At 29.5% G+C, this 22,190-nt stretch overlaps 2 protein-coding genes across 4 annotated transcripts; one reads left to right on the forward strand and one right to left on the reverse strand.

The window, feature by feature from the left end:
• Positions 1–1,906: 1,906 nt before the first annotated feature.
• Positions 1,907–3,063, reverse strand: LOC132940120 (nascent polypeptide-associated complex subunit alpha). Its single transcript, XM_061007546.1, has 3 exons — positions 2,905–3,063; positions 2,569–2,798; positions 1,907–2,495 (listed from the first exon to the last, which is right to left on the reverse strand). The coding sequence occupies exons 2-3, from the start codon at positions 2,791–2,793 to the stop codon at positions 2,091–2,093; spliced, it is 630 nt and encodes a 209-aa protein (XP_060863529.1). The 5' UTR covers positions 2,794–2,798; positions 2,905–3,063; the 3' UTR covers positions 1,907–2,090.
• A 926-nt stretch (positions 3,064–3,989) lies between these two features.
• On the forward strand, positions 3,990–17,285 carry LOC132940118 (M-phase inducer phosphatase 3-like). 3 transcript variants are annotated; one of them, XM_061007542.1, is made up of 6 exons: positions 3,990–4,413; positions 10,032–10,493; positions 12,139–12,358; positions 12,598–12,766; positions 12,835–13,020; positions 16,580–17,285. In XM_061007542.1, the coding sequence occupies exons 2-6, from the start codon at positions 10,038–10,040 to the stop codon at positions 16,854–16,856; spliced, it is 1,308 nt and encodes a 435-aa protein (XP_060863525.1). In that variant the 5' UTR covers positions 3,990–4,413; positions 10,032–10,037; the 3' UTR covers positions 16,857–17,285. The 3 variants fall into 3 exon arrangements, with proteins under 3 accessions (XP_060863525.1, XP_060863524.1, XP_060863527.1); XM_061007541.1 differs by having other exon boundaries at positions 3,990–4,420; positions 16,580–17,284; XM_061007544.1 differs by lacking the exon at positions 16,580–17,285 and having other exon boundaries at positions 3,990–4,420; positions 12,835–13,024.
• Positions 17,286–22,190: the final 4,905 nt, after the last annotated feature.

Genomic DNA, 22,190 nt, shown 5'->3' on the forward strand with positions numbered 1-22,190 from the left:
GAATAGACACTAAAATGATTAAATTATAAATATATAACTAAGATTTAAGTTTAAATCAACGCCTATTCACATATATAATATGTTGAAAGTCTACTGGACGTTGGTGTCTTGCCAACTTTAATATTGATATAAACAGAGAAGTGTTGATTATACATTGTCACCAGCCACATAGTACGGACCGTACTACATATGGCTGATGATAACTAAGTAAAATCCTTCTTACGAACCGACAAATGTTGGAAATTCAAAACCAACTGCACACATTTATTTATACTGAACGGCCGCCCACACATCATAGCATTAAGAAAACTTAAAAAATAAATTGAACATATTTTTTTGACAAATACCAATTATCACAGCTGACTTCAATGAAAAACCATGGAATTTGTAAATAATAATTAAATGTAAATATTTGTGAATGTGAAAACAGTTTGTCGCAAAAAGAATGGAAGAATCCCCCATATACATCAATTGTGGCACTTACAATAAATATTTTAGTTAATGTTCACCATTTTGTGTTGTGTGCCCAAAGCCAATTACTGAGGTTTGATTTCCACTAAAAATACAAGTTTGGCAGCGTAAAAGGGGCAGCCCAGTTACAACTTAAAGCAATTTTTCTTTACTTCATTAATGTGCCAGACATAGGCATCCGTATAAGACTTCAGACTTGTATGTATAAGTCATAACTAATTTATAAATAAATGTATCTAAATTGTATTTTAACCTCAATGTCATGGAAATAATGCGTATATTTTAAGGCCGGATTAAGAACCTATTGAGCTCCGGGGCTGAAATTTCATATGGGCTCTTTTGACAAAATATGCTTAACAAAGCTGCTCGCCGGAACATACATTTTTCCAACTATTTCACAAATTGACAATTGCATTATAAAATCATAAAATTAATAGGTAAATGTAATTTATGTCTAAAAGCTACTCATTAATTTATTGTAGTATAATAAAAGTCAATACTTCATATTTCATTAATTTAAATTCAAATTTTCATAATAACTTTTTAATTTATTAACAGTATACTCATTTACAACAAAAATCAAAGTTAATATATAAAACAAAAACCATTTTATCAAATAATTTTGTTTTTCTTGCTTTACTTGAGGCCAACTCTCTTAGTACTTCATTTAAGTCTAATGATTTTAACAAATCATTCTCAGAATATAAAATCATTTGTATGTCTAAGTTTTCTTGGGTTTGATTGGTTAAATACTTATGTTTTACCCTAGTTAATTTAGAAAAAAGCTCTCTCCGTACATAAAGAATATAAATAATGATTGATGATATTATTGATATCAATGAAAATATTACATTACAGTAAAATACGTCTTTTCTACCATAGTGCTTTAGTACGTATCTACTATTTAGTTCTTTTTGTCGATAAAAAAAAAATGGTTTTTAAAATATTGAAAAACTTTTCTTTAAAATCACTAAAAAATGTGTATCAGCTTAAAATTGTTTGGGCCCCTTTCATTTTGGTACTTGGGAGAGCCCTGGCTAGATCCCCCTTAATCCTGCCTTGATTATAATTCTTGATGTTTTATAATAATCTAATGTATAATTTTCTTTTTTTGTTCAAATGTAATTTTGTTGCATTGCATCCGTATATTTGACAATAAATTCCAACAAGATGATGTTAACAATTATTTTTATTTATATTATTTGTAACATTCTTTCATTATTGTAACTTAAAACCAAGATGACTGTCTATCAAACAACACAAAGATATTAATTAAATGTTATTTTAATAAGTAATTCAACAAACACCAAAAAAATTGTTTATATGATATTATTATGTACTTAATTTTAAGAGACAATAATATATAGCTGAGATAAGAGATAAAATAAATCAATGCATATTTAGAAGGTTGCTATAAAAATGAAGTAACTCAATATTGTAGCCAGAGAAAGTTTTGTATTGAACTGAAAAATAGTATATACAAATAACGTTTAGGATATAATCAATTTTACAGAAGATCACGAAGTAAACCTGCTTATTTATTTATGGATCTCATTATCAGTCTAAAGTATAAACAATGATAATTCTCTCCCTTAAAACGTTATATATGTATATTAGTTTTACATCGTCAAGTCCATAATGGCATTGACAATATCATTGTTGTTCTTTAGCAGCGCTTCAATGGCCTTGCGTTTGGTCACTTGTGCTTGCGCACAAACTAGGTCCACATCCTTTTCTTCTACTCCCTTGTAATCAATCTCGCCTTCTTCCTCTTCTTCTTCTTGGATAGGCTGGCTGACCATTGGCCGGGATGCACCATCTTTGTCCAATACGTTCGGCATCATATCAGCAGACTTGAACTTCTCAGCAGCTGCAACTTGCGCTTGCTGGCTTAAATCTTCGATCTTGGCCTCACCAAACACAATGTAAGTGTCGGACGCTGGGTTCTTGAAGACATCAGGATTGTTAATGACAAACAAAATATTTTTGGACTTGCGAATGGTCACTCGATTGACTCCGTGGATCTAAAACCAATAACAATTTGAGGGTTGATGAACACCGAGCATTATAACCAAACAATAATTTCCTACAACGCACCTGCTTGAGACCAAGTTTAGATATGATTTTCCTGGCTTTTTTCTCGCCTCTCGACTGTCTGGCCTTGTTGGACAAGTCTTCCGCGGTGACGCCGCTTGCTCCCTCGCCACCCTTACCGGTTGCAACATCTACGCCGCTCGAATCACTGTCACTGTCTGCAGCGTCTTTCTTGGGGTCCTCGAAGCTTACCTTTTTCGTCGCATCGATTTCCGTTAATTCAGGCATGTTTCCTGCAATAAAACACAAGCGTTAGCGCCATTTAAAGTCTGTTCACTTAAGGATTGTTAACGTATTAAAGACGAATGTGCCATAGACTCGACGTCTTTCGTTACTTACTCGATGCGTTAGAAAAAATTGATGGTGGTCGAACAACAAACAACGGGACAGGCCTCGAGGTTAGGTACGAAAAAACGTGTTGTGATCAACAATGAGACTCGCGAAGACCGACTTCGGTATTATCAAAATCACAGTTCGGCATTCAAGTCAAGGAGTATGAGAGTATAATATTCTGTGTAAAAGAAATAAGCGTACAGTGTTACCGCGCGTGATAATGTCGAAAGTCCCGGTCAAACTGCTTGAACGACAAAATAATGTGTCAAAAAAAGTAAAAAACAATATTATGACTTATGTCTTTTGATAATAATTCAATACGAAATACGAATTATGAGACAGGATATCCGTACGTCAGGTAGGTACATTTAACGTCGGACCAAAGATTGAGCGCCTAAAAATGTACATTGTTAATAACTAATCTAATAAATAATACGAGTTGGGTCAAGGTTAATAGAATATAATATTCTATATAATATTCTATTAACCTTGAAGTTGGTTGACTATTTTTTTCGGGTGGCTAGTGATAAGAACACTTGTATGCTCGGTCGCATTACGGTATTTTCTAGGCGTTATTTATATTGCCGTTTGTATATTGAAAATTGAATGTTCTACTTCCATTTCTAACCACAAAAATATCGGCAAAGGATTTGCCCCAAAATATTTTGTTGTAATTTCATAAAAACCCTTAAAGGTTATTAAGTATTATAAAATAGCGCCGCAAAGCCCAGGACATGACGGCCATACGACGCAAACCGGATATCCGTCCGTGGTTTTTAATTTTCTTGGCAACGTTCTGGAAGGAGCCGACGGACTTAACATAATTATTCGGAAAGCCAGGAAGTATCACTATCCGACGAGATACATTAAAAAAAAACACACGGCTTATTAAGTAATTGTATTTAGCACCCGAAAGACACAGATGACTATTTCCCGTATGACGCCCAAAGGGTATCCGTCAGAGGTTTTTGATTTTTTTTGGCAACGTTCCGGAAGGAGTCGACGGACTTCTTAACATAGATATTTGGAAAGCCAGGAAAATTTACCATGAAAAATTATACCTACGATCAGTATAAACACGAATTAAGATATACCTTAATAGATAGATATATCTTAATTCGTGGTATAAATCATACTGTATGATCTGAAGCAAGGTACTGTAAACTGTATTGAATATTGAATATTGATACACCTTGATCTGAAGTTTGTATCTCCGAATAACATGGAAACAAGCCCGCGCACCAACATGATGTTCTAACCTTGGTTACCCGTATTATGGAAACGTTTACTGGCACATAGGTGGGGTACGATACGCGGGTCGGCTTGTTTACCATTTCTGATGGCCGATTGTCTATTATAGCTATTTCACATTTTCACGATACCATAAGCGTAACAGTTATATTATTGTAGTTACTAAAAATTAATCCACGTTACACGTTTTTAAAACGGACTAGTGAAGACGTGGAGTGCGTTCGGTCTTCAGACTTCAAATTGCAATACACCGGAGTAGTCGCAGTAAGTCGTAAGTAGTCGCGACAATATTACATACTTTTAAGCCTTAAACGTCGATAGTAGGTATACTGTGGAGTGTGGACAACGGCGCGAGGTCAGCATATCAGTCGTAGGTGATATGCCGAAGACTGAAATTGCATTCCCGCACGAGCCACACATATTATTTGTTGTCACTCCTTTGCATTCATTGACCACCGCAAAGGATCTATGCAACAACTATAGACCATTTTACGACAACAACTAATGCATGAAAGAAACGATTTGGTTTTATTTCTTTTAAGCTTCATGGAGGTTATAATATGAATATTATTTATCTATTCTGTGATATAAGATGCGGTGGTGGTCAAACAATGGGGATGGATCCCCCCATGACATCAATGCTCCAGGAAAAACCAAATTAAAAATTAGGGAAAAACGTGAATTTTTACGCAAAACTAGTTTTTGACAAAATTGATTTTTAGATTCTGAGTGAAACGATGAATGTATTGATTTTACAATGATGAGTTTTTTTATTTTTTTTTTTTATTTTTGTGTCTGTGTACACGATTGGTAGTCGAAATAATGCTTCGATTTTCAACTTTAGTATTTTGTTCGATGGGAAAGTGAATCTAGTTGGTACTTTTAGGAGGTCGAAATTTAAAATTCCCAATAGTTTTCAAAAGCGCCCGAAAAAAAAAATTAAAAATTAATGAAAAACGGGAATTTTTACGCAAAATTTGTTTTTGACAAAATCGATTTTGGCTTTTGGTGGATCTCTAAAACAAATGATCGTAAATACATGACATTTTCACTGAATGCTTATATTAGTCTTTTCTATACATGAAAAAATTTTAAAAATATTTTGAATTGTTTTGAGCTGTTTACGGATATACTCAGTTTCCAACTTTTTAGGTTTTTTTCTATGAATGACAATAAAACTTTATTTGTTAGATAAAAAAGCTTGGAAAATTAATATAAAGCTCCTATTATGTTGTTACAATGATTTTTGAAAAATATTAAAAATCCTTAGTCACAGTTTTTTCTGTTTTTTTTTAATAAGCATTTAAAGTTCATTATTGACAAAATACGGAAAAAACACGACATTTTTCAAATTTTTTTTAGCTTGAAATTCATAAAAAATTTTTTTTTAAATCTAAAATTTGAAAGTGTAATACAAGATTTTTCATAAGTTTGTCTACCTTTATCAAAAAAAAAAATGTCAACCGGAAAGTGAAATTAAATTTTTATGAGCATTTTAAATTCATATTTTTACAAAATTTGTTATTCACTCAATTTCTTATGTAACGATTTTTTTATTTTGATATAATTCAAAAACTAACGACTCTAGAAACATGCAAACTTTACTGAATGTTTTCAAAATATTTTTACTTATTTTGAGCTGTTTACGAACATTGTCAGTTTTCAATATTTTTAGTTTTTTTGTCTATAAATATCAATTAAATTTTTTTTTTTTATTATTATAAAGAACAAGGCCTCGACTGCATAGGTCATTGGCCGCGATTAATTATTACAAACTGACAATATTATTATAATACATTATAGGTAAATACTTATAAATATGTAGTAAATTATAACAAAAAGGAAAAAATTAAAATTATTTAGATTTTTGGTTACATGGTTTTATGTAAATTAGTGTCTCTTATAAAACTAAGTGTTCGGTTGATATTTAGGGGTTCATTGTTGAGACATACGGAGAGACTGCTGGGAATGTTGTGTTTAGTTCTTTCTTCATTAAATTGGCGGCATTCTAGTAGCAGGTGTTTGATGGAGATTTCGGATCCGCAGGTGGTGCATGGTTCTAGGTCTGTTTTGTCCATGAGGTGTTTGTGAGTACGCCAGGTGTGTCCAATCCTTAAGCGGGTTAAAATTACTTGTTGTCTTGTTAAATTTGTTGGGTTAATCCATCTATCGGTGGTGGGTTTAATTTCTCTTAATTTGTTGTCCCTTAGTAAATGCCATTCCTTACGCCATAAGTTTGTTATGAAATGTTTGGCTTCTCTTTTAAGGTCATCTTTGGAAAGAAAGTTCAATACTTCAATGGTTTGGTCACTGGTTGCTTGTTTTGCCATCATGTCTGCTCTTTCGTTCCCTTCAATTCCGGTATGGCTAGGAATCCATGTTAGTGTTATAAGTTTGTTAGTGCTGTTGAGAAGATTGGTAATATTATTAGTTATTTCGTTATTTTTATTGGGGTTTTGGATACTTATTAGTGTACTCAGAGAGTCAGTTAATATATTGAAGGTGTTGTTAGGCATTTCCTTGATTATATGGATTGCTTTTTGGATCGCTAAGGCTCAATTAAATTTTATTTGATGGGTAAAAAAGCGTGAACATTTAATTCAAGGCTCCTGATATATTGTTACAATAACAGTTAAAAAATATTAAATATACATACCTAAGCACAATTTTTTTTTATAAGCATTTAAAGTTCAAATTTTGACAAAATGTATCAAATTTAAAGTTTAATAATTTTTTTGTAGTTAAAAATTTATAAAATATTCAACTTTTATAGCTAAGGATTGAAAATTGAAAACAAGGCTCCACGTAAATAAATTATATATAAATTACTTTATTCACAATAATATCATCAAATATACTTGGTAATATCATAGGCTGACTGACTGTTTTTGCTCAGAATCGTTTTTCTTATACAATGATATTATATCATTGAATTCAAATTTAACACCATCCATTACAGTGACCCACTTGTAACCTACTGTACGGCAGAGCAACGTCCACTTACCCACCTTTTTTTTAATTTTGCGGTTTCTCAAAAACTAAAAAATTTAGATACTTGAAATTTTCATCAAATGTTTTTATTGGCGTCACCTATAGGTACATGATATAACTTTTGAAAGATTTTGAGGTTTTTTGAGCTATTTATAGACAGTTTTTTTGAATTGTCGATAAGATAAATTTGGCTAGCCGAACAATTTTGAAAATTGAATAAAAGGTAATTCATAAGTTGTACATATTTTCATTACAAAAAAATTATAAATCATAAGTCACAATAATTTTCATAAGCATTGAAAGTAATACTGAACAAACTAGCAAAATAAAAATAAAAAATAGATTTACTATTATTTTATAATAATATTGTAATTAATTCTTTATAAATGAAGTTTGTATTTACCATAATTGATAAAATTGATATTTGGCATTACCATAAATATCTATAGGTATCATAAAATTATATTTGTTTAAATGTTAAAAATTCAACCACATCCCCCTCCATGGCAAAATCATTTGACCGCCGCTGTTAAGATGTAACCAAAAGTTTATGTTTTGTAAGGACCGTGGTATAGATTTCAGTGGCTGTTTGTGCAGGGGATATGCGAGCCCGGCACTTGGGGATTTCCATTTTACCACCAGGCACTTTTGGGGATTTCCATGTAACCACCCGACACTATGGGAATTCCCACCTCATCACGACCTGTACATGAAAAAGTCGCTCCAACTTTTCGGTGCAGATGTTACAAAAAATAATGCCAAAAACTTGTTATCGTATAGACATAATGTATACTCTGTTCAACCAGAGAACGCACGGTGCACCGACCAAAACTGGTTCCCCCACGCAACATCCTACCATAGAAGGATAACTCATAACTCATAAACTAGCTACTCCCCCTTAATTTGATTTTTATGTATCAAAATATTTAGAAAACTATTTTGCTTTGGAATATGAAATTAAAACTTTACCTATGTTGTCATTCAAAAAGTAAAATAATTAAAAAATGTTTTTTTAATAAAAACTTGTTTTTTTAATAAAAACTTGTTTTTTTAACAACATGAAACTATGTAAAAAAATATTTTCAAAAACATAAATACTTTTTGAAATAATGAGTGTTTTATAATAAAAGAATCACCCTGTATTATATTAAAATAAATTTGAATATTTGATGTAAGTTCAGCGCTGGATTGTGATTTTAAATTTCTATTGACCCTCAACAAAGAATCGGCCCATTTAACAAAAAATTTACCTTATTTCTTGTTTTATTTACTCTATAATCAAAATTCAAAGTAAACTAAACTATAGTGAACTACAGAGAAGTCAATTCTTTTATTTTTCACTTATCTTTATAGGTACTATTCGCATAACAAAGCTACCAAATAGATAAGTATTAAAAAATGAAAAATATAAGTTTAAAGCTAGATGTTTGCAATTTTCACCATTTCATCTTACTCTCATGACTTTACTACAACCATTATAATCAATTTTTATAATGTAAGTTTAAAATTTGATTTGGCTTTAGATAAATTTATATTTTGGTACCTATGTAGTTAGTACATTGTATATATATATTTTGATACCCAATAAATTATATTATTATTTTAAAGTTGTTTTAGCTTGATAATGATCAAAATTAGTTAAAATTGTATGATACAAAAGACTTAGATTATTTTACTATAATTTTGCGTGTTGTTCGTTTTTTTATTTTTAATAATCCTGTTTTTGACAAAATCAATTTTCTTGGCATTTCTTAAAAACACAACTGCAGATACTTGAAATTTTCACAAAATATTTAAGTAGCATTTTCTGTACCTTTTTATTTTTATTTTTCGTGTTTGAACCGACGACACCGCGGAAACTGCTTTTGTATTCTTCTGCGAATCATTTTCTGTACCTACCTAAATGATAAAATTTTCAAAATATTTTTAATTCTTTTAATAATTAGTCTATATGATTTAAGAGATCTAAGTTTTGAATCAATCACAGAGTTTAACAGTTGATTTATATATCATGAGACTAGATATTGTTCATTCCAACTAACAAGATCATTTAGTTTTTTAGCAATAACTAGTAGGTAATAGTCTATTTGTTACATTTCCCTCAAATATACTTTTTCAGCTTCCTATAAAAATGTTGCTTCTTTAGTCTTTAATGACATGCCTGATTGTGAAAACAAAAAAAAAGAGTAATTAACTACAGTAGTTTCCTAACAACTAACAATTTATAGGTTCTTTTATGTCAACAAAAAATATTTTAAAATAACTAAGTGCTCGCCCTTGCTACATAGGTAGGTATATTATTACCTATTGTAATCATTATCAAAACGCTATTTTACAACTTAATTTATAAAATATATATAACACATGGGCTATTACAAAATATTATAAAACAAAAAATAATTAAAATTAGAACTCTCAATTGGTAAAATTAGATCATTAAATTGAGTATTTATTCTCTATTATTATTATTCTTCTATATTCTTTATTCTATGATTATTACGGAAATTGTATGGTATATAAATAATAAAAATTCAAGGAATTACTTTACTGGGCACCCTTTTTTAATTTTTTTTTTTGTGTTTGGGTTACATGTACCTGATGTGTATTGTTTTAACTTGAAACCCACTGTCCCATTGTCCTTTTTTTTAATGGAAAAGATAGCTATTTAATACTGTATGGTATAAACAGCTAACTTAAAATATAGCTTTAAATTTGAAACAAAGACTGACATCCAAATTCTTTCACCATCGTTTTCAATGTACTAAAATACTCAAGTCCTCTAAAAAATTGGTTGAAAATCAGGGTGCTTGGTAAATGTATTCGGGTATTCCTATTTATTGTAGTGTATAATATCATTGGTTAAATATATTTAATATTTTTATTTGTTTTAGATTAAAATGTTTACTTATACAAATCCTCGTAAATCTCTTCCGAGGTCTCTTCAGATTCAGTTACATAAAATTGAACAATCACCATTGACAACAAATAGAAAACGTAAATTATTTTGTATAGACAATGTGGATGAAAATATCTCTCCATCAAAAGTATATGATCCTGAACATGATTTTCCTGAAACATCTTTTAATATGAATTCAACTGAATTAACTCCTACTCTGAGTGAAAAATTTGAAAGTCTTATTTCAAAATCAAAGAATGAACAATTATGTTTATCATCAATTGCCACAGCGGAATCTTCAACTTCTCAACTAATTGAACATAATACCATAACACCACTGAAATCGAAAAATGTCAAAGGAGTTGAATATCTTTCAAATGATACCTTTAGTTCAAACAAAATTCAAAATAACAAAGCTGACTATGAAGTAAAAGCTTCGAGTTCTTATGATTATAAGGTAAGAAATTTAAATTGTGTATTACTTATTCACTAAATATTTAATTTATAGGTAGGTACACAGGTATAAGCGATTTCACAAAAATACATATTATTCAACCATTCAAATTCCCTAATTTCCCACCTCTCCTCCCTTACATTTGACAATAGGTTTAATTAATGGCGAATGTAAGAAAAAAATATCTCCATTGTGAAGTGAATCTTGGGACTTCCACCATCAATAATAGTTAAACTATAGTAGGTATTAAAATATAATGTATTCTTATTTATTATTTACCAATATTGATGAAGAAAGGTTACTTTTCTGGAAATTGATCATCTATTTCTGGAACTCCTTTGTAACAAACAATTGAATTTGACCAAGAAACATTTAATAATGAATTTTTCTTTTCAATTACAGTTCTGGGTTCAAATCTTCATACACAGTAAAATATATAATTCAGGTAAAAATACAAATAAAAGTTAAATTGTGGCTTGGTGTTGGTGCGGTGGATGCATTCAGTCACAAAATGTGTTGCACAAATACACATGTGTTCCAATTTAACCGTACCCCCCTACAAACAGTGAATGGGCATAGTAGCCGTGCTTAAATATAAAAATTAAAATTAAATTTACTGATTTTAGGAAAATACCTGGTTAATCTTGCCCGGGAATCTTCAGAGAGCATTGAAAAAAAACCACAGTCTCATGAATTAAGATCATGATCTTCCAATGGGTGACGACCTCTTGTATTATGCCAGTGCATCAAGAACTTAGTACATTGTTGGAGATGTAAATGACAAAGCCTTAGGCTTTAACACTTTGGATACAATTGATTTCTCAGGACACTCAAATCAAAGTAATACAAAATAACTATTATTTATTTTAATTGAGTAAGAACGTGGAGTATGTTATCATAACATTTTTTTGGAGTTTCTCTGGGTTATAATGTTAGTTTGCATCCGACTGTTAGACTATTTACTAAATTTGTCATTGGTGATACCTCTTTATTGATTAGTGCTTCATCATTAAATGAACTCATTTTAACACTCATTAAAAAAATAAAAAAATAGAAATGTATTTATTTCATAATGGTTAAATAGAAACACAAGTATACATCACAAAATCTAATTATTTAGGTAATTACCCACTTAATACAAGATAGGTTGTCTTACATTACAACTGTGGATCAAGAACTTCAAAGAACTCCTAATTTAATTACTAATAATAAATTGTTATTTTTTTTCAGTGCTCTCTGAAGATTCACGGGCATTAACCAGGTATTTTCCTAAAATCATTAAATTACATTTTAATTTTATATTTAAGCACAGCAACTATGGCCATTCACTGTTTGCAAGGGGGGGAGGATGTATGGTTGGATTGGAACACGAAGGTGTATTTGTGCAACACATTTTGTGACTGAATGCATGGACCACAACACCAAGCCACAATTTAACTTTTATTTGTATTTTTGTCTGATTTATATATTTTACTGTATATGAAGATTTGAACACAATTCAAAGCCATTAATACCTATTTTATAACCTATTTTAAAACAAAGAAATTCTAAATATGATTCAGAAACAACTCGAAAAGTTGAAAGTAATTATTTTATGTAGTAGTGTAAATAATTTTTTCAATTTATCATTGTATTTTCTTACAAATAGGATTTAGTCTTTGGAAAAATTAAAGACACTAATGTTGTTCTGAAAAAACGTAAATTATTTAATGAATTTGAGTTAGACACTGAAAATACTTCTTTAACTGCTCCTGTATCGCACAAGAAAACTTCATTCTTTGACTATGGATTTTGCAAAAATAGTGTTCCCAAGCTTCAAAGGTCATTTTCAACTAATGATGCCACTATAAAAGCTGCATTTGAGAAAGGTAAGTAATACACTAGATTATTTTAAACGAAGCAATTAAATCCTTATTTTTTGTTTGTAAAATTGTTGGATTAAAATGATAACAAAATAACTTCATTAATTAATAGTTTAACTATGTATTGAAATTTATTTATGATGATAATTATAATATGCTACAGTAGTTTTCTTTGGCCAATTTATGTGATCAAATTAAAATAGTTGTACAACTTTAAAAAAAATATTGTTCTTTTATTTTATCAGAGGATAATGAATCAAATTTAATTGGTGACTTCAGTCGATCATTTATATTGCCTTTGTTAACACTTGGCCGTCATGCAGATCTCCGTAGTATATCTTCCGATACATTGGCTCATTTATTGGAGGGCGCATTCAATGATTGTATTGATTCCTATGTGATAATAGATTGCAGGTTATACAAATATTATTTTATTGTAAGTAAAATTGTGTTATGTATTTATTAATTAATTTTTTTTGCAGATATCCCTATGAATATGAAGGTGGTCATATAAGAGGAGCTATCAACATATTTACTAAAGAGCAACTATTTAAAGATTATACTGAAGACAAGTTGGGTAAAAAATCTCATAAAACTGATAAAATTAATGTGAAGAGAAATGTTTTGATATTTCACTGTGAATTTTCATCGGAGAGAGGCCCACGTCTGTGAGTAAAATGTTATTAATTATTATAATAGACTTAAATTTATGTTGTACATTTATAGTTTATATTTTTGTTTTTTGAGTGTATTCAACTTGACAAGTAGTAATAAATACTGACTTATATTCCAACTTAAATGACACTAAGAAATAATCTTAAAATATTAGGTGGAATATATTAAACTCTTTAAGGACCTAAAAGTCCTGACTAGTAAAAATGATTTAGCAACTAAAACTAAAGCATAACCAAAGGAACAATATTTTTAGTTTTTAAGTTAAAAAGTTTTATTATCATTTTCATCGCGAAATATACACTAAAATATAGTTATATTGCAGTGTTGTCAAAGAACGATTCCTGGAATTGATTCCTTTTTAGAGGAACGGATGAAGTAATAAATTCCATTATTTTTTAAAGGAATAGGAACGTGAATCAATTCCTTATTTTTAGGAACAGGATCGTAAATATTATAATTCTTTTGTTCTTCTCGGAAGAGTTTAAAAAAACATTAGGAAAGAAAATTTTTTTAATTTTGTTTGATTATCTGTAAAAAAAATAATAGACGTGACTACCAACTTTTTATTCACATATGACTGTGTTCTGATTAGTGATTATAATAATAACTGATAGCTCATGAACTGTGAAGAACGAGGAAAAGAATGAGTTCCTTTTTCATAGGAACTAGGAATTGAACGAGTTCCTTTTGACATTAAATGAATGAGGAACTAAATAAACGACTTCCTATTTATACTAAAGGAACGAGGAATTGAACAGATTCCTATATAAAAGGAATTTTAACAACACTGTTATATTGATCCTTTCGACCTATTAATCTTATATCTATTAACAACCTATCAAAAAGACTTATTCTAAAAAGAATTCTGCCTTCCATTTTTTTCTTTTAACATCTTCCTAACACCCAATTCGGCTTTCAGGCCTCTCAACACATCAATTACATAGATTATTCTTCTGTCTGAAAAAAAATAAATACTGCTCGTGCGTGTTCCTTGATGTTTCACATCAGGCCTTTGATAGGCTTTGTACGATGGGCTACTATATAAATGTAAAATTTTTCTCCCCCCAACATATTCTTTTTACTGATTAAATCTTATCTTACTGTTCATCATTTTTAAGTCAAGTTTGGTTTTTGCTTCTCAAGCATTGCAATTATTAATGCGGGAGCCTCTCAAGGGTCCTACTTTCTCCAATACTATGTATTATATATGTTGCAGACCAACGTTCCGTCAGTAGCTGGATTTACGAAAGATTAAGGCAATTATATCAGTACATAAAAAACCACACACTGTTTCCTCAAATCTCCATAATCTCCTTGACTTAATGTCAAAAATGGAGAGTCAAAGTCAACCAATCAAAATCCATACACACTACTTTCACTCACCGTCTTCTTCCCCCTGCTCAGAAGTCTCTCTTGGTAACATCCCAATTCCTTTGTCCCAATCTGTACTTAGGCCTAACCATTGATCGCAGTCTTACCTGGACACTCCATATCAGAACAAAAAAACTCGCCTTAAACTTGTCTTTGCTCAATTAAAACACTAATATCTAACAAACACCAAACTAAGCATCAAACTTCTCATGTATACATTTTTAATTAAGCCCATGTGGACTTATGGCCTAAATTCTCACACAATCACATATTCTTATTGTACCCTCAAAATATATAAATTTAGATTTAATCCACTGAACTCATGTAACACAATTATTAAGGTGATTATAATTATATACTTGAACTATTTAAATCTTAAAGTACTAGCTAGCTGATCCTGCGTACTTTGTGGTCTGTAAAAAATGACAACTTTATATTATGATTAAAATGTATTTATTTATTCAACCTAAACAATCACAATTAAATAATAACAATAAATTACATTAATAATAGCTGATACGTATACCAACTGAGCTATAAGCTCGTATCTGGTATACAAAGTCCATCAATATTACAATAAGTTTTATAGTAAAATACTTATACAAATAAAAATACGATTTAATTAATTAAACATAATGTAGTATATATATAACGTTACATATAGGTACATACTATTTTAAGATATTATGTTTAGACATATAAACTTTTTATAATTTTATTGATACACACATTATCATCAAGATCACTAACTATTTTATTTATTGCCTTTTTTTATTTTATTTTTATTAATAATATCATTGGTATTATTGGATTGGCTCACATACACTTTTATTAGACTTTTTACTTCGTTATTTAAATTGTTGAATATAGTTTTCCCCATGTAATTGGGGGAGTTTTGTAACTCAAATATTATATTATAGTTAGTAAGTATGTATTTATATAATTAGTTCTATTTTTGTAGTATTTATTTTAAAGTAGATACTTCTTTAGTTTTATTTTCTTATGGTAGAAGAACATACTGGTTTTCTCTGCAACCTTATCTTGATAACATATAGTTCATGTGAAAAATAGTCTTGATCAATTCCTACGTGCTTAAATGTTTTATTAATTGTTACTACAGATGATAACTTAAGAGAAAATTGTATTATTTTGAAGTTAAAATGCAAATCATTGGTATGCAACATTTTAGTATTGTTTGACCAACTGTTGGACCAGTCAAAACTATAGCAACGGTTACATTGTTGCGAAGAAATTTAAATTTTTCCATACTATCTAGTATCTATACTACTATTGTAAAGCTGAAGAGTTTGTTAAAGCTTATCGCATTAATAATAATAGTTATTATTAAAACTAAAACCAACCATTTATAAACAAAAATAATAATAATCTCAAAGTCCCTATTTGAGAATCTCCCGGGAGTTAGACCTATTGGTTGTAGCATGATGTTATATAGCTTATAGCTTTTCTCAACAAACAGACTACCCAGCACAAAAATAATTTTTCAAATCAAACCAGTAGTTTCTTAGATTAGCGATTTCAAATAAAACAAACTAGAGAACCTAGATAATAAGAGAGAGGTCAAATGAGTAAATATCAGCCTTTTTTTGTCCAAAAATTCCCCCATTTTTTTAAACCTAAAATGCATAAAATAGGAAATAATATAATTTATTAGTAAATTTATAAAATATTAAAGAAATATGCTTAGGTACTGCATAACAGCAACTAAAATAATAAATTATTGTTTAATATAATATTAAATATGGATGTAATAACTAGGTATATATATATATATATCTTAATTTATCATAACAAATAACAATAGTCTATGATACAAAATATGAATACGGTTATTATATTATTATGCAACAAAACAAAACAAAATATTAATAGTTACATATTATTAAAATAACATTGTAGGTAGTGTAAAAACAATTGACAATTAATGTATTTAACATTGGTAAGATATATACAAATTTGGACGAAAAATGGCGTCCATTATCAATGATAACAGACAGTCTATAGAAAAAGTTAACCACTTTCTTATATATAAAGGCTCTCTAAAATAAACTCTTCAGCTTTATAGTATTAGTAAAGATTAAAATATATGATTTAGCTATTTCACATTTTTTTTTTTTTTAAGTAAACCAAAGAAATGAATAGCCTGTTTTGTTTGTTTTGTAGGTCGCGATACCTGCGTAACGCAGATAGGGAAAATAACAGTATGTGCTATCCTTACTTGGACTATCCAGAAATGTATTTGCTTGATGGTGGATACTGTAAATTTTACAGTCAACACAGTAGTTTGTGTGTGCCATCTAGTTATCGGTCAATGTATGATCCTGCCCACACCTCAGATCTAAGAAAGTTCCGTTCCAAATCAAAAACATCGTCTTGTCACAATGTTACAACGTCACTTTTAGCTGGCAGAAACACACTCAAACGATTGGGTTTTAATTAATCGCTTTTACGTATTATTTCGTGTAAATAAGTGTTGAGTTTTTTTTTATATATATTTGATTGTTTTTGCGTTTATTTGTATTCTTTTTAACCATTTAACCAATTTTTCTTTTTAAAACTGATGCAATTTTGTATAACTTTTGTGATGCTATATTATAGTATTGCTAAGTGCAATAAGATTTTTTGTATAGCATTAAACTAAAAAAAAAAAAAATATTACTTGTTGGTGTGTAAACATTTAAAAAAAGAAGACTTATAGGATTTATTATGTTTTTTTTCAATCCATTATTAAAATAATTAAGTTATAATGAATGAAAATCGATTGAATGTGTTATTTTTTTTTTCATATCACGTTTCCCATATTGTGTTCTACATTTTTATGTGTATTAGTAAAATGTATATATGCTAAGTATTTAAAAAAAAAATGTATTCAATAAATTTATTTTTTTCATATTTTGTCTGAAATATTAATTGTTATGAGATCATATATTATGTACATTATATTATATTTTAATATATTTATCTATGTCAATGGCTGTTAGTTATAATTTTTAAACATTCTCTCTATCAACTCGTTCAAAAGAGCATTAAACAAAAAAGATAGTTAAAACTACCCCTTATGAGGTCGCTACCGGGTTCATGTCTTGTCTCCGTCTGACAAATGTAAGACATAATAAAAACTGATTTTATGTAGGTAAGAACCACTCAGGCTGTTGTCCAAGCTAAGCAACCAAATTTTCACTTTAGAAAGAAGAAAATATTGACTGTGCAAAATTGTTTTTAATTTTTTTAAACTTATCACAAATTCAAAAAAAGTTCTTATTGTTTGAAAATTCATTTTTTTGAGTTTTTCAAACTTGAATACTTTTTTTTGAATTTGTGATATCGAAATATTAAAAACAACGTTGCACAGTCAATGTTCACTTCTTTCTAGTGTGAACATTGGATTGCTCAACTTGAACTAAAGCCTGAGTGGTTCTTGCCTTTATATAGTGAATCAATGAAGGTAATCGGAAAAAAAAAAATCCCGAAAAAAATTAATGAAAATATATCAATATTGAAGTATAATTATGTTAAAATTGTATTGAAAAATACATTAAAGTTACATAAAAAATAGAAGGTAGCTTACATACCTAAATAGTGTATATACTATAATATTATATATGTATATTTAATATTCAAGTTCCTTAATGAAGATCATATTTTTGGCTTTTGCTATAATTTAGTAATTTACTATTTAGTTTTAGTGTAATGATAATATGGTATGTATCAAATAGTATAGATAAATATAAAAAGTTTCATATTATAAATTATTCATCATAAATTGAAAGATATAAAGCAGAGGTAATATTTAAAAAATGTTAGTTTGTTATAATAGGAATTCATTCTGGATGGTTTTTCAAATATAGTAGACTAATAAATATATACGAAATTACTTTAGATACTTATAACTTGAACTTTGATTAGGAACACAACATAAAAACAAACGTTTTTCGGAATAATAATATCCAATAGGTTATATGTATACCTAAAATAGGCCTTTTTAACAGCCGTAAATCATAACATAAGAAAGAGGTGTATCTAATTATAATATTGGGGGACGGAGTGGCCGACCCGAGTTCGATACCTCGGTCGCGGGCGGCATTTTTCTTCGGGCAAGTCACGGTGTCCGGAAAACAAGTGGCGCCATCCCCCGGCCGGGCATGGCAGATACCTACAGGTGCCCAAATTAAAAATTCTGCCAAAACAAACACACACGTGTTAACTAATCTACAGTACGACAGGCTAATGACCTAGTAATCGAAGCCTTAACCCTAATAAAAAAAAAAAAATTATAATATTACATTTTTATAGCATTATTATTATAATTATATAGGTACTATAATTGTATTTATATTATTGACTATTGTATTGCATTTTATTATTTTAGACTTGTATTAAATTAAATTTTATTATATTTTAATATGTGATTTAATAGTACCTAAGTAATTACATAAGTTATGATAGGTTATGATTTTTTTATGTAACTTTAATGTATTTTTCAATACAATTTTAACATATTTATATTTCAGTTTTGATATATTTTCATTCATTTTTATCGGAACGTTTTTTTCCTAGTGTGGGACATTTTTTCAGCGATTCATCGATGAACGCGTGATGGATATGTTGTGAGTTGTGACCCGTGTCCAAATGAATAACAGTGCCTACCAAAACAACAACATATATAATATGTGACTATGTGAGTTGTAAGTAGAGTCGACTCTCGATAATTCAAACCTTCAGTAATTCGAAGTAAATACTAGGTCCCTTGAAAATTACGCGGTTTTTGTCATGGGTGGGGGGGGATTTTATTCAGTAGTCCCGCTTTTTAGCTTTTAAAGCTAGACGTCTCAAGTTAGGACTCCGAAAAATTTTGACTATTATATACAGCCTATGGGGCGATTGACCCCCCCCCCCCCCCCCGTTAATACACCACTGCCACTAACACGTCACAAATCACAATTTGAAGTATCATTCGTTCACCGCTCGGCAATCCTAAATATATTCACCATTTGTATCTTATCTCTATTCCTATAATCTTTTTGTTAATAATTTACTGTACAAATCATATATAGAAATTTACCTTATTATTTTCGATAACTATAGCATTATTACCGCCTTATCGTTTTATTTCTTAATCGTCTCTAATCGTAATTGAACTCGTCGATTCGTCGATAGCCGACAGCCGAATATAGTTTTATTTCAAGTTTTAGTTCAAAAAAAATACTATTGAAAAAATGAAACTAAATTCGACGAAGCAGAAAACCATTACAGATTTCCCCAAAAATAATAATCTTTTATAATAATAATTTAATTTACGTAGTACAATTATTATTTAGTTTAATTTAAAATTTAAAAGCAATAAATAATTCTATTATGTACCACCTAATTTACTAAAATAATAAACATGTACAATAATAAAAAACAAAATTTTTTTCTTAACTGTAATTCGAATTCTTTTTTTAGTATATTATATATTTAGTATTTTGTACAGTGGCGGCTCGTGGTTTGGACGACGGGACGATCGCACCCCTACTAAAATTAAGAAAATTAATTGTATAATATTCTTAATTTTACATTTTAAATAGTAAAATAGTAAGTTATAAATTACCACACGAGCAGTGGTAAAATATTCATATATTAGTATATTACAATATTGGGTAATTTATTTTTAATCAGATTCTTCAATATCTATGCGTACGAGCAATATTCAGAATTCGTATATAATAACTAGGGCTTGGAAGTTGATGACCTTAAAAACATCAAAAAATGACCTAAAAAAAATGCAAAAATGACGAAAAATGTCTTTAAAAATGATCTAAAAAAATTACAAATATTTGTTTTAAATTTATAAAAATACATTTTTTTTAAATTTTTTTACTCTATTTTACTATAAATTTCTATATACATTTATCAAAGCTTACAAATCCCTCAAAGTATGACATAAAAATGACAAATAATGTCTTTAAAAATGAAATAAAAAATATTTGTTCGATACATTTATCAAACCGTACAAATTACTCAAAAATCATTGCATTGTATAATTAGAGCGTTTTGATGTTATCAAAAGTAAATGAACGACGATTATCTGTTAATAAATATTTATAGTTTGAAAAACTTCTCTCCACGTCCACTGAAGTGATTGGGGCATATCTGAAATTACGACTGTAATCGGTCAGATAAAATCGGATACTAATCGATTATTAGGAAACACGACAACGACAAAATATAATCGGCGAGATAAAATCGGATAGGTACTAATCTTAGTCCGTGGTAATTTCCAAGTTTTAAGTTATTGGCATAGATAAGAAACTATAAGAAGTGAACTAGTGTGAAATCAATAAAAATGACTTAAAATGTCAAAAAATTACTTAAAAGGAAAAAAAGCCAAAAAAAGCATAAAAATGCAAAATAAAATTTAGTTTTTCAGATTCACGTGCTAATGAAACACATTTGTGGCCAGGAGAGCATCGTCTAAAAAGATCCAAAAAAAAATGCAAAATGCCTCAACTTCTGAGCCCTAATAATGACTTATAAACGACGCCCGAAATCGTGTGCGTGCGGGTACGTTTATTGTTGCTGCGATGTTATATACGGGTTTGGACGACTGGCAGCGTCGTCCATACAGTAAAATATTTATATACATTAGTATATTACAATATTGGGTAATTTATTTTTAAAATTAACAGCGTTGTCGGTTGCTAATCGCTATTATTATTATTTTAACTTACATTTTCTACTGCGACCTGCGACTATATAAAAAGTGGGATGCATGACAAAATAAATCTATTTTTTCATGGTAAGATGTATATTTTCGTATATTTAAATAATTTGTTATACCTATGGCTACCGCTATTATATTTTAAGTCGCACCCCAACCACCAGCACCGCCCACGAGCCGCCACTGATTTTGTATATATATATATATACATATGCAGTCGACTATCGATAATTCAAAGTTGACGGGACTGTTGAAAAACTTACACTGACCCACTTGTAACCTACTGTCAGTGGCGTATATAGGAGGGGGGGAGCCCCCCTAGGCCAAAGCCCATAATGAAATCGCAGGTTCAATTAAAGCATTGCATGTATGTTTACACTGTTTACAGTTTTTCGCCATCGTTAAGTTAGCTGGTTGATTAAAATCATTTTTGAGGAATCAACAAGGAAATGTTAGATTGTCAGGACTTGCTTTGGTGACTCATTGACTTTGATATTAAATTCATAGTGAGATAACATTAAAATATATAAATGAAACTGTCAATATTTTTAAAAAAAGAACCAAAAAATTAATTTTACATAATAATTATAAAATTGAATTGCGCAATTTTTATTTGTACTGTGTACGTCGTGATAATAACCACCCAGCTCCCTAAAAAAGTATAATTATGGCGTGCTATGCTTGACTAGTGATAACTGATTTATTGGTCCATAGTGAAAATAATTCCTATATATACGCAACTGCTTACTGTACAGCAGAGCGACATCCACTTACCCACTTTATAACTACAATCATTATACTGTAATATAATATATATATAAATGAAATTATTATTATGAAAGATTATTATTATTTGAAGAAATCTGTAATGGTCTTCTGCTTCATCGAATTAAGTTTCATTTTTTCGATAGTATTTTTTTGAACTAAAACTACATTCGGCTGACGGCTATCAACCACTCGACGAGTTAAATTACGATATACCGTCGTTAGTACGATATGCAGAGTCCCGCCCGCCATTGGTATTGAGTGAACGCTGCGCTCGCCTCGTTGTTTTTTCATCATTATTTAATATAA

Source organism: Metopolophium dirhodum, chromosome 3 (genome assembly GCF_019925205.1).
Source record: "Metopolophium dirhodum isolate CAU chromosome 3, ASM1992520v1, whole genome shotgun sequence".
Classification (NCBI taxonomy): Eukaryota; Metazoa; Arthropoda; class Insecta; order Hemiptera; family Aphididae; genus Metopolophium; species Metopolophium dirhodum.